We start from the raw sequence: 13,278 nt of genomic DNA, 5'->3' as shown, positions 1-13,278 counted from the left end.
CACTTGTTAAAATCATGGAAATATACCAAAGAGTACAAGCTGGGCGAACCAGTTTGTTAAAGTTTGCAATAATAAAGATATATATATAAAATTGGGCTTGAGTTCGTGTCGCAGCAAGTCGATAAAAGGTGCATTCGATATTTTCTGCAGGTAGGAAATAAAATATTAAATCGGAAAAAAACTACGGATACATTTACTTTTTGGTTTAAAACTCCGTTGCAAGTAGTACATTTGCATGGCTGATTAAACAAAGGGTACCAAAGCAAAGGGCATCAAACATCACTCAAAGTGATCTCAGAAGAGAGTTTTTCGATAAAATAATTAATTTAAAATCCGTAGCCGACTCTCTCGTGCACATCCTGGTTTGAATTTCACTCCACAATGGACCGCGGCACAGACTCAATTCCCAGTTCCTCATCTCCCGCAACCTCCTCTTGCATGCCCGTGACGACCCAGGGATTTTGAGAGTGGCCTCTGGACAAACGTAGGGTACGGAATTGGGGGTCAAGAGATATGTGGTGCAGTAGTCAGAAGTTCGGTGGTCAAAATCATTTGCGTCACCCTGGCAATGTGTCACCCCCGTGAGAGGGCCACACTCTCCCATGGCTATCAACATAAGGAAGCTTCAACTTATCATAAAGGTAAAGCTCTAGATAAACCCCCCGAGAGAGTGTTTTTTTCCCCTAACCCAGCTTAAATATACGCTGCCAAGCTTGGTGGTGTTCATTCAGACTCTGTCTTTCCGACAGACCTGTTCTTCACCTGAGGACGGCTGCTTGCGTTGTGACCAAAACGTCGTGAGAATTGTATTTTATTATGTTTTATTTTTATTATTTTATTATTTCCCTTCTACGTGACTTTACCGAAAGAACCAAGAAGAGAGTGTTTTTGGCTAGTCCTCCACGCTGGCTGGATATCTGAGAAGAGGTTGGAGTTACCCACACTTTACGCCGCTACGTGTTACCTGCCGATCGACTGACTGATTACCCACGTATACTGCTGGACGGACAGATGCGGAGAGATTCAGGAAACTTGTCCATCTGAACCGGATTGCCTGTCCGGTGTGCTAACCTTACGCCATAGCAGGAGCTTTTAATAAAATACGCCTACAATTATGACGTGCGAGTCGGATGAACACAGCAATTCGAAGCTGCGTCTTTTTAAATCCTTTATATTAAGTTTGCTTGCTTGCTTGCGCGCTTACGACCGTGCAAATCTTTCGGTCGTTTTTTAACCCACTTCCCGTGATCTAATCGAGCTGACATTTTGCACACAGACTCGTTGTGCGTGACAATTTATTTTCGTGAAATTTTTTTCCCAAAATTTTCTACATTTTAGGATTTTTTTTTTTTATATTTAATTACCAATTGCTTAATGGTGGCAGGCAATCATCTGACCCATAGGTGGCAGCCATCTCAAGCCAGAGGACGAGAGGACTCTAGCCACCACGCATATAAAGGATTTATAGTGAAAAACTTTGTTTTTACGAGTTAATTTTTTTCCTCATCCACAGTCGTGCTCTCAATGCTCATGGCCGCTTCAAATTCTACCCTGCAGCTCATCTCAGGCTTCTCAAGCCAATGAATTCAGACATCTTTCACCCAATGCTGTGAGGCTCTTGTGTTTGGTATCACATGTGCAGGATTACCAGTTCAAGGGAACATGTCCCCCATTTGACCTTTTGGGTCAAGCAAACAAAATACATTGTGCGACCGTGGAAATCCCCCCCCCCCACACACAATTAGCTGGATAACACACAACAAAACCACGGCCAAAGATACCCCATATAGACATAACAGACTGTCAGGGAAAGTGCTGTTAGCGAGCACTTATGAAGGCCGGCATGGCACACGAGGAAGTGGTTGGTTAACACCGCGCCCGGCTGCCGTTGTCTCCGTCGTGGCTGTGTTTACAAATCGCAATAGGTACTCATTCAATGCCGAGTTGACCTTAGGGAGGCCCAAGACTGGTTCATATAATCATTACTGGTATTGGCCGTGAGCGGGGAATCGAACTCGGGTCGCCGTTACACACAAGTTACTAGAAAACACCACCTAGTGTAGCAGACAGATGGGATGTTTGTACCACTCACAGCATGAGCATATCCATCACTTGGGCACCATGAGGCATCCAATCCCTAGCAATCCAAGATTCTCCAGCGCGGAGAGTTAATATCATACAACGGTGCATACAGGACATGATGCAAAGGTCATGAGGGTTTTCTAAACGTATGTAATTATTCTAAAGCCCGTCTGGCCAGACTTTAGTATGATTCCGTCTACAGATTGAAAAGCCTCTAGCCCTAGTGCATCCCTGCAAAAATTATGTGTTTCAATACAAACTGAAATACACAGGTTTTAAAGGTTGTTTCCGTGTTAATTCACGATTTTTTTTTCTTTCACACCGAGTTGACGGATGTTTGTATTCCCCCTCCATCGCCACTCGGTGTTTTACACAAAGAATTGGGGAAGATCCTTCCCACCCATGGCTGTGAAGACTGGGGGTGGGAGCGAGGCTGTCGTCTTGACCAGATGACGAAATCATTTTGTGTTATCAGAACATTCTGTTTTCCTGACACACTGCCAATGGCTGTTGCAAGCATAGAACATGACACAATAATAAATGGTGCTCTCCTAGACGTAAAAAAAAACTGGTCCCGCACTCCTTTCGGGGATAGAAGTCGCCATTCGTCAACTTACGTACAAGGCAGACGGCCTGCACGGCAAAATAATTTTTTAAAACGTCACATTGAGCACTCACAACACATTAGTGGCAAATGGAACACACATGGCCACTTGTTTCGAGGCAAAACTGCTTCGAGGTCATAGGCACCTGCTTCCTTGTCCACACCGAGTGGGAGGAGGGAAATGAAATTGTTGGAAATGTTGGCTTGGGGCTGGGATTGAACTTGCGTCATTGGTCTGGGTTGCTTATCGTGGTGACCGCCCCCGCCCCCCCCCCACCGTACGCCTGCAGGGGTGGGCGTTGGAAAATAAAAACACACACGGGGCAAAATGGCAGCCGGCAACACTGGTCACATTGTGCTTTTGGAATGGTTTGATTGAAATGCAGCACACCGCACCTTACGTGTGGTATTCAGACCAGGTGTTAATGGGTTTATATTGGGTAATTTTAGGAGGACAGAGGAATCTGAAAAACCACGATTGGTCATTCTGTGTCAACCGGCCAAGTGCTAAAGAAGTCCCACAACTTGACCATCTGAGATGTTGTCGTCGTAGGTTTTTACCCTTTTAAACTGGTACAAAACTGACACCTTTATTCAAGGCATCATGTTTGCAATAACCACAACACAAGTAGTCAAAAAAGCAAACAAAAAGAAGCAACTCTGATAATGATAATAATATGCACTGTCCTTGAAGTTGATTGGTCCACTCCCGAGACGGCTTTCTTTAGAGCCTAGTCCCCATTGGTGTTGGACCAGATGACACCAGAAGGCGTACAACTCAAACACAGTGCAAAATAGATCTCATAGTGCATTTGAGATTTTCTTGAAAAAACTATTCCAGAGATGCAGAGGAAATATGAATGTAACCAAAATTGTCCCTGAAGGAAATGTTTGGCTGAAATGTTCATGAGCCATGGTCAATCCACTGCTGGACGAAGACCTCCCCAACCCACCGGCCATCCATCCCTCGTGGTCCTGCGATGTTACATTTCCTGAGATATGGCCCTTAAAAGTTGACCCGTAACCTCCAAAATACAAAGCGTGACGAAAGTAGCGGTTTTAACATCACAATTTAAGTGCTTTATAATCAAGATATTCTGAAATGTTACGGTGTAATTGAGGAACACGTTTTTTGAGATTTGACAGTAATTCATGTATAAAAGATAAGTCTGGAAATATGTGAAATCGTTCAGGTATAGTAGGTGCATTTCTGTTCTCTCCCTGTGGTACATTTTTAGCGCATTTATTTTGGAAATTATAAGGTAAGACAACATATTTTTAGGAATCTATTTAACATGGGAAAAAGTTTAACTTTTATTATGCTTTTCAAATTGCAAACAATATTCAGCAGTTTGGCAACATTGAATAATAATTTTCTTATAAATGTGTACAGTAATATAATTTATGAACATGACAGATTTGTTTTATGATACAATTAGTCAGTATGCAAATTTTCAAGGCTCTGGCTTAAAAATTTCAATTTAAAAAATTGCAAATTTAATCTCAAGCAGTGTTTATCCAGATCAAAGGTTCACATTTGTCAAGGGCCATATCTGGCCCAAAATGTTTCGCGAGGAACTGTCATTTTGGTTTTGTGTTCAAATTTCACAAGAACGTATCTCAGATGTTCTTGAAAAAAAAATGACAACCAGAATTTGAGGTGTGGACCGTCCTCTAGTCCAGTTGAAATGGAATGACCCCTTCCCCAATTTAAGTAATTTCCCCAAAACACTCCAACAATCGGTGGCATTTTCCATGATGATCAGCCCATGATTGTGGCTGCTGTGGTTGAGTGGTGGAGTACTGGAAGGCACCATTTTTACAGGGGGTGTTTGCAGTGCCGGTTTTTCTGAATTGAACTCCTACCCATGTTATTATGGACTGGCAAATTAAAAGAAAGCACTATTACCAATCGTGGCCAAATTGTCAGCATTCACAATCCACATACAATCGGCAATATTGGAAACACACTACGGTGTTGCATAACCACCCCCGATCACAAACACCGGAGCCTGGGTGGTGTGAGCGGATTATAAACACCTTCCCTCATGCGAAGGAGAGGAAAAGTACAAGCGAAAAAAACAAACTAACCACGCAAATGCTGCGCGATAGCTGAATTCCCAGTAAATTCCCAGGGACAAATCCACTTTCTCTACAAAAACATGCCTACCATATAATGTCACGTGGCTTTTTTTTTTATTGGGGCAGTCTCCTATACATAGCTTTGCTCTGTGCTTGTGAAGTGTTATGCATTTAAACAATGTTTGTTTATCTTCTTGGTTCTTTCGGTAAAGTCACGTAGAATGGAAATAATAAAAATAAAACATAAAATAATTCTCACGACGTTTCGGCCACAACGCAAGCAGCCGTGTGTTGTGGCCCAAACGTCGTGAGAATTATTTTATTATGTTTTATTTGTATTATTTTATTATTTCCCTTCTACGTGACTTTTCCGAAAGAACCAAGAAGATGAATCCCTGCAGTCACGAAAGCTTTAAATCGAAATGTAATGTTTGTTTATGTCTCTTTCTCTGACTTGCAGGGCCCAGAGGGCCCAAGATGGCCTGGCAAGGACCGACCCGGCCCTGGAGGGGTGGAGGCCGGGCTCGGGGGGGCGGCCGGGGCCACAGGGGCGGCCGGGGCAGGGGGTGGGGGCCACCCACGTCGTCCCCCATTGCATCCGACGCGAGCGGTACGTACACCACGGAGGGCAAGGGTGGCCACCTCTAGAGGTACACACAAACAAGAAATGGGACATCGCGGGGAGAAGAATTGATAACGATACCAGAGGAGGGGATGAGAACGACATGTAAATGTGTTGTCTTGAGCAGTGTATTATTTCAAAACCAACATAAACATGTGACTGTTAATGTGTGTACGTATGTTGAACTTCTTTCGCACCGTACGTAGCCAACCGCACTGATCGGAGGTGCGGGGGAAAGGACAAAAAACGTAATGTCCCAGGAAGACATTACAGATTTCCCAGGACAGCGACTATCTCAACATGAGGTCGATCATGGGAAAACCCAGACAGGTGTGGCCCTGGAGGGGCCCCGATGACAATGGCAGATGTAGCGAGTCATTGCAAACGATGAGCAGGAGGAGGGAGGGAGGGAGAGTAGGTGGCTCTGACTGATTGCTAAGCTGATCTTTTTTAAGGATTTATTCTCCCCATTCCTCTATTTTTATATCAGCAATTACTGTTTTATGTCAATATGGGAAAAAAAAAACACAACAGTAATGTCAGAGCCAGCTGCGTATGTAAAAAAAAAATGCCAGAGGAGACCATAGCACAGTTGCCGTGCTTCTGTTTTCTTATCCCTCTTTACGTTTCCCAGATAAGTCGTCCGCGTGGCCCTCCCAGTGCTCCCTGTGGGGGGAGGACCAAACGAACGTGGGGCTGGAGCGCGGCTGCCCGGAGAAGCCCTTCGTGATGCAGCCGCCGGCACAGAGGAGATGGTGGCCCGGGGAGAGCGCGAAGACCGGACCGCTCGCGACCACCGACGAGTGGCCGTGCCTCTCCCGCAACAACACGTGCCCCGACCACACCCGGAGGCGGCGCGGGGACGGGCCAGGTCGCTACAACAGCAGCGGCGGCAGCAGCAGCCGGGAAGACAGGGATCTGTCGCTCGAGGCCCTCGGCAGAGGGACATCTGGGAAGGCCCCACAGAGAGGCCCCAGGTGGCAGGATGACGGCGATGGCGGCGGCGGTGGTGGCGGCGGCGGTGGCGGGAGAACGTGGGGGGGGTCCCCGCGCGACATCAACGACAGGGGGCCCAGGACTTTCCAGGAGCGGGCGATGGGCACGCGGGCCCTGTGGGACCTCCTGGAGAAGGAGCCGTCGGAGATCGTGATGCGCCTGGCGTCTCCGATCTGCGGGCTGCGTCCGCTCCTCCAGAAGATGGAGATGCAGAGGGACGTGCTGGTGCTGCTCGTGCAGGTGCTGGCCAAGGCATGCGCCTGCCAGGGCAACCGCAAGAGCCTGCAGCACATGCTGTCCACCGTCAAAGAGTCGCCCTTCTTCCGCAGGGTGCTGCCGTTCTTCGTGGTGCAAATGAAGCTCGAGAACGCTCCGGAGAAGCTGGGCAAGCTCTCGGCGCAGATCGCGGACATCCTGGTGCTCCTCTCCACCATCATCGGCACGTTCCCGGCGAGCGCGATCGCGGATGTGTCCCTGCTGCTGAGCGCCGTGGAGGGCAGCGTCAACTACCTGAAGCTCTGCGGCGTCGCCCTCGACGCCAAAGCCGAAAAGGCCTACGAGGAGCTGAAGAAGCTCACGGACTTCCTGCTCAACAAGAAGCGCGAGGGCAACCTGCGGTCGGATGCCGCGGCGCTCAGGGGCGACCCGTCGTCGCGCCCGCCGGAGGACTTCCACACGCTGTCCATCTACCCGACGTACGCCGACATTCACGAGAAGGCCGAGCCGTTCATCCGCGCCAACGTGGTCCGCGGCGGCTACCCGGACGTGGCCACGTACCTCGACACGCAGTTCCGGCTGCTGCGCGAGGACTTCCTGAGGCCCCTGCGCGAGGGCATCGCGGAGCTGCTGAGCGTCGCGGGGCGCGAGCAGCAGCAGCAGCAGCGGCGGCGTCGCTACGACGACATCCGCGTGTACCACGACGTGCGGCTCGTGTCGCCGTCCTGCTCCTCGGTGGGCATCATCCACAACGTGAGCTTCGACGTGCGCCCGCTGCGCTCCGTGCGCTGGGACAACTCCAAGAGGCTGCTGTTCGGCTCGCTCGTGTGCCTCTCGCGCGACAACTTCGACAGCATGCTGTTCGCGTCGGTGGCCAACCGCGGCTGCGAGGACCTCCGCCAGGGCCTCGTGAGCCTCTGCTTCAGCAAGGAGAGCCGGCGGGAGCTGCCCGACGTCAAGCCGTCGGACGTCTTCCTCATGGTGGAGACGACGGCGTACTTCGAGGCGTACCGCCACGTGCTGGAGGGCCTGCAGGAGGCCGAGGAGGTCGACTTCCCGTTCCGACGCTACATTGTCGAGTGCCAGAAGGACGTGGAGCCGCCCGACTACCTGGCCACTCTGCCCAGGTGAGGGCGAGGCCTTGGCGTGCGGCCACAGTGTGGACCATTCCTCGACACTCGCCGATTGATCCTCGCCACTTTCTCAGCAGCGTTCGGAAGCTTTCTTGTCGCTCCTTCATGGCCGCTAGCAGAGTCGTTGTCGTCGTGAACTTTACACCTCGACCTTGATAGCCGCGCCAATGTAAAGCACACAACGTATTTATTCTCTCGCACTGGTCGACATTGGAGCTCCCTCCTGTCAGTTATTTTTCCCCCCAAGTTGCTCAATTAAAAAAATACATTTTTACCTGCAATATAACCGCAGGGGTGGAGGGGTCGTGCGGCGGTCGGTGCAAATTGCATGTTCCCAGTGACCTGAGTTTGACCATGGCTAACGTCAGCGGCGAGCGATATCCGAGCCGGTTCACCGGCCTGCGCTGACGAGCATGGTGGAGTATGATCAAACGCCCACCACAAACAACACGGTATGGAAGAGGCCTTATTCAGCAGTGACTTAACAAAGGGTTATAAGTTAATATTTAAATGACATTAATGCTCGTGCTTCCTGCTGCTAACTGCTTTATGTAATTGAGCTCAGCAACTATGATTTATAAAAAAAAATAGGGTTCAAGGAAATGACATCGAACCAATTGGCCAATGTGACCTGATGTCAGATTCATGTCGCCCGGTTGGCTTTGTCAGTTTCAGCTTCACGAGTCTCATCAAAGTTGTCGTCTGTTGAATCTTGAAGACGACCGCTTGCGTTGCGATCGAAGCGTCGTAGTTTTCTGTTATTTTTTGTTATTTTCTTTGAACCTATCTACGTGACTTTACCGAAAGACCCAAGAATATGTGTAGTCTGTTGATCGAATGCCACTGGCTGTCCTGATGTTATAGACAGGGGCCAAACACCCAGAAACAATAAACAAACCGCTTAAATCATCACCAGCCAGCCCACAGACTTAAAAGTCATGCACGCTGTTGCACAGTACCCTCACCGCCGACTCTCACACACCACCGTTAGCCAATCTCACATCGTGCTCAGGTGCACGCCTGGACTGGCCACACTTCGCCAAACCCTCAATACTTTGCTGCCGCTGCTGCTGCTGCTGCATCGGGATCGTAAAGGTAAAGGTGCAGCCCTGCAACTATTTGCTCATGCCATTGCTGGCAGAAGGGCCTTCACTATCGGGGGCTTAAGAGAGCCCCTCTCGATAGGGTATTTGGCCTATTCTTCCATGATGGCCAGAATCTTGGAAGATGTATACGTATCCGCACATTAGCCTTCCACATGTGACCTGCCAATAGGCTGTGACGTACACCCATCTTTATCGCTGGATGGACAGAGGTGCAGGGGATTTTTAGAAAGCTGCCGCATTATTTTAATTGCCACGCCAGGAAATCAAACTCGCGACCTCTGGATTGCAATTCCAGTGTCAAAACCATTACACCATTGATTGTCCGATACGCGCCCGTATTTGCGATGTATAAAACATTCATTATTGGTGTTGGCAACACTCCCAAATATAGGACCACAGAACTTGGGCAATTTTGTCTTCGGTTCTGGCTGCCTTCCCGCATGTCCTGTGGATCCCCTTGCCTCCAAGTCATTACGTCTTTGAAAGGGAAAGCAAACTGTGGGCATTACACATTTCAAAATAAAAAGAAGAAAATAGATGAATACCATAACACTGGGTTGACACGTGGGGCATGCTGGGATGTTGGGGTCCGGCCGCCACACAGTACACGAGCGAATGGTGATGTTCACACATTTGCCGAGCCCATTGCGCTCACCATTACACCACGACAGCAGGAAAGTGTGAAGTCCCGTTGGCGATGGCTTTGGTTAACGGCGGTTCCCGCGATCCGCAGACCAAAGTACGACTTCAGCCCCGCGCTGCACACGGAGCTGCCGGACGACTCGTACCTGCACCTGCTCGAGCCGCGCCCGATGGTGGATGTGGTGGACGCCCGGCAGTGGCCCAGCGCCGACGACCTCCGGCTCGACGAGTCGCAGGCGGAGGCTCTGAGGCTGGCGCTCAGCCGGGAGCTCGCCATCATTCAGGGCCCGCCCGGCACCGGTACTCGTCTCTCTCTCTCTCCGTTGCTCCTCCTTGTGCCGGCATTTCCTTTTCGATCCTTCTCTCTCCTTGCACCCCCTCCACCTGGATATTAAGAGGTCCCCGTCTCCTTAGCCTCCTTCCGATCCTCTCTCAAAGTCCACCTCTTCTCCATTGCCCATTCTTCTCTTCCCCTCCCCTCTCCTGCCATTTTGCCACCCCATAATGCCCTCTGTTATGGTCACTCATTCCTCGACCCTTGCACATCCCTGGCGGCTAGATCACTGTGTTTTTGCGAGTGCTTTTTAAACCGTGTCACGTGCCTTGCGCTAAGGCGCTATTCAAATATAAAATAAGATAGGGACGAACAAACTGATGGGCGCAGGTGCTGTTAGTGAAAACCAACACGTCACACAGAGGTGGTGTGGCTAGTTGCACACCCGACCACCTTTGTCTTCCCAGTGTCGACATCTACGCACCACACCATGTACTCGATTAACGATGGGTTGACCTTGGGCGGACCCAGGAATGGTCCAGATATTTGTCACTGATATTGGCCATGAGCGGGAAGAGAACTCAAATCACCGCACTCAAGGCGTGTCACGCTAAAGACTACACGACTCCTCCCAAATAAGTGTGCGCACAAACAAAGACAAAAGATCCGTATAGCCTTTAACAGACTGGAGGAGCAAGTGCTGTTAACGAGCACCTATGAAGATCGGCACGGCGCACGAGGGTGGGTGGCCAGAACCACGCCTGACCGCCTTCGTCTCCCTAGTGGTGGTGTTTACACACCGCACCAGGTACTCATTTGAGGCTGAGTCGACCTAGGGGAGGCCCAGGACCAGTTCAGATGATCGTCACTGTTGGTGGCCGTGAGCGGTAATCGAACCCGGGTCGCCGGGTTTATAGCGCAGCGTGCCAATCGCTACACAACCGCTCCCCACACGTACACACACGCACTAGGTTTGCCACCTAGTGCGGGCCCGTGCCGAACACGCTGCGCGCTACTTGACCCAAGCCATGTCTGAAGGCCGATCTCGCCCAACACCAGAGAGCGCCTCTCCATCGTAGTGCCGCCCCCGCCAAAGCCCTTCCCGACTCTCTGCAGGTAAAACGTACGTGGGGTTGAAGATCGCTCAGCTGCTGCTCCACAACGCACCCGTGTGGCAGAAGGGCCAGCCCAGCCCTGTCCTCGTGGTGTGCTACACGAACCACGCCCTCGACCAGTTCCTGGAAGGTACGCGCCGGTGGACCGAGGAAAGCGCTCGCCCGTGTGGCTTCGTGTGCGCGTGTGTGTGTGCGGCTTGAGACCAGGTACGAAGAGCCTGTTGACAGAAGTTCGTCTGATGCTCGAGGGAGACTGAAATAATGAATACATTTGCAACAGCGGAAATCTTCTCGTGCAATTAAATATTAAACGTTACGAACGTAATTTTGCGACTTCGTTTGGGTTACGACGACTGCGAATGTGACTTTGTGACCAACTGTTGCTCGAGTTGCCCCCTCCGCCTCTCTTCCCAACCTCCGTAAACCATGAAGACGAACGGTGAATTGGGAGTGGCGATGTACCACGGCGGTTAATATTACCAGCGTGTACAGATGTAACACTCGCAGGCTGCGACTCTGAACGAACCGCTTGCCGTAGCCTAGGCGGCCTGTTGCAGCAGCAACAGGTGGCTACTGTACAGCAGCATGCAGGCACGCAGGGCAACACCAGCAGCAGCAATCTGTTTTGTGAAGCCCTGTCTGTCATCACCTCCGATTAGCACGGTTGGCTACGTACAGGTGCAAAAGAAGTTCAACGCACACACGCACACATCACAACCCGTAATCGGGCTCCCTCCGCGCTGTCGGGTTTTCCCTGCAGGCATCGCGCGCTTCGAGAAGGACCTCGTCCGCGTGGGCGGCCGCAGCGCCAGCGACGTGATGAAGAAGTTCTCGCTCAAGGAGCTGCGCAACTCGGCCGACTTCCGCCGGAAAATACCACCGCACCTGCGCACCACCTTCTCCGCGGTACACATGACAGCACGGTGGCGATGCGGCCACGCGGGGCAACCGCGCGGGCCGTGTCGGTCGGAGGCGGCGGTGGGCTTGGTGGTGACTCATCGTTCAGAGCTGGAGTGGGGGGTGGGGGGTGGGGCCGGATCCTACTCGTGAGATGAGAAAAATAAAACCTTAAGCAAAACTTACCAGCTCATTGTCAAGATTGTTGACTGCACCACCCTTTCTACGTCTCTCCCCCCCGCTCCCCGATGGTGGTGGTGCTAATGGTTGCAGTGTGGTGATAATGCCTGGTGGTGGTGGTGGTGGCGGTGTGTAAACATCGCCACTGGGGAGACAAATTTGGTCAGGCGTGGTGCTGGCCAACCACCTCTTCGTGTGCTGTGCCGGCCTTCATAGTCGCTCACCAACAGCGCTCGCCCCCAACAGTCTGTTAAGGCTACACGGATGATCGTTGTCTTTGGTGGTGGTGGTCGCAATGTCATTAGCGGCGGTGATGACGCCCGGCCGTGACGCCGGTCACGGGAACGGGCCGTCGAGGGCTGCGACGGCGCTGACGCTCGCCTCGCGCGCTGTTGCAGATCTCCCAGGACATGCGGCGCCTGCGGCAGCGGATCGAGCAGGAGGCGGCTCACCTGCGCGCGGCGCAGCAGGGCGTGCTGCGCGAGCGCGTCCTGCAGCCCTGCATCGCCAGCGACCACCTCGCGCAGCTCATGGCGCGCCCGGTACGCTGCTCGGGGGGTGACGCAACGTCAGAGTACGGCTCGGTCTTACCTTGTTTTATATTCATAGATCGAACTCGCGGCGGCTCGAGGCGCTTTGCGTAGTTTCACAAAAAGCGGTAACGAAAGAAGAGTGATTTAGATGCGGTGTAGGGGCCGAGGAACGAGTGACCGAAACAGAGGGGGTCACGTGGGGGTCACGGAAGGGCTCTCAGGGGAGGGACGGGGAAGAGTGGAGGGGCGAGGGGGTGGAAGAGGAATGAGATTGGGCAATGGAGAAGAGGTGAGCCTTCATCAGAATCTTAGTTTAGATCTGCCTATGAAGCTCTTGTGTCCAGTAGAGAAGAACGAAAGGAGGGTCAGGAGGGGGGGGGGGTGGAGGACTGCTCCATGTAGAGGGGAAGTTGATCCCAGTTGAGGACTGCAAGGAGGGAACCGAAGACGGGATTGGGGCACGGGGAGAAGGAGGGACGGAGAGAGAGAGAGAGAGACAGAGAGAGACGAGATTGGGGTCATACGAGAGAGTGGCGAGATGAGGTGGGGGCATCTTGAGACGCTCCGCAAAGACTCGAGAGCCACGCCAGCCCGGGGCAGGTGCCGCTCTCTCCGAGCCAGGCGGCCGGGGTGGTGCTGCTGCTCTCTGGTTTTCTCCCTCCACTTTTATAATCAACGTCACGCTTGTCAGAGTGTTTGGCTCCCGCTTTACATTTCCACGTGGTGAGCCACTTCGCTGAGCTATCGTTTGTGGGGTGGCCAGGTCGCTTCTGAAAAAATGCTGTATAGCTCGGTG

General features: G+C 51.7%; 1 protein-coding gene across 1 annotated transcript in view; it reads left to right on the top strand.

Moving 5' to 3' along the window:
- The window catches only part of ZNFX1 (zinc finger NFX1-type containing 1), a 35,224-nt gene that overhangs the window by 10,549 nt on the left and 11,397 nt on the right, over window positions 1–13,278 (top strand). The window contains exons 2-7 of the mRNA XM_078601865.1: window positions 5,229–5,378; window positions 6,025–7,729; window positions 9,575–9,783; window positions 10,874–11,002; window positions 11,633–11,778; window positions 12,348–12,491. Of these exons, the coding sequence (XP_078457991.1) occupies window positions 5,246–5,378; window positions 6,025–7,729; window positions 9,575–9,783; window positions 10,874–11,002; window positions 11,633–11,778; window positions 12,348–12,491 (2,466 nt within the window). The 5' untranslated portion in view covers window positions 5,229–5,245. The remainder of the gene's footprint in view (window positions 1–5,228; window positions 5,379–6,024; window positions 7,730–9,574; window positions 9,784–10,873; window positions 11,003–11,632; window positions 11,779–12,347; window positions 12,492–13,278) is intronic.

The sequence above is a fragment of the Lampetra planeri genome, chromosome 17 (assembly GCF_965212315.1).
Source record: "Lampetra planeri chromosome 17, kcLamPlan1.2.h2, whole genome shotgun sequence".
Taxonomy (NCBI): Eukaryota; Metazoa; Chordata; class Hyperoartia; order Petromyzontiformes; family Petromyzontidae; genus Lampetra; species Lampetra planeri.
This window is presented reverse-complemented; position numbering and strand designations above follow the sequence as displayed.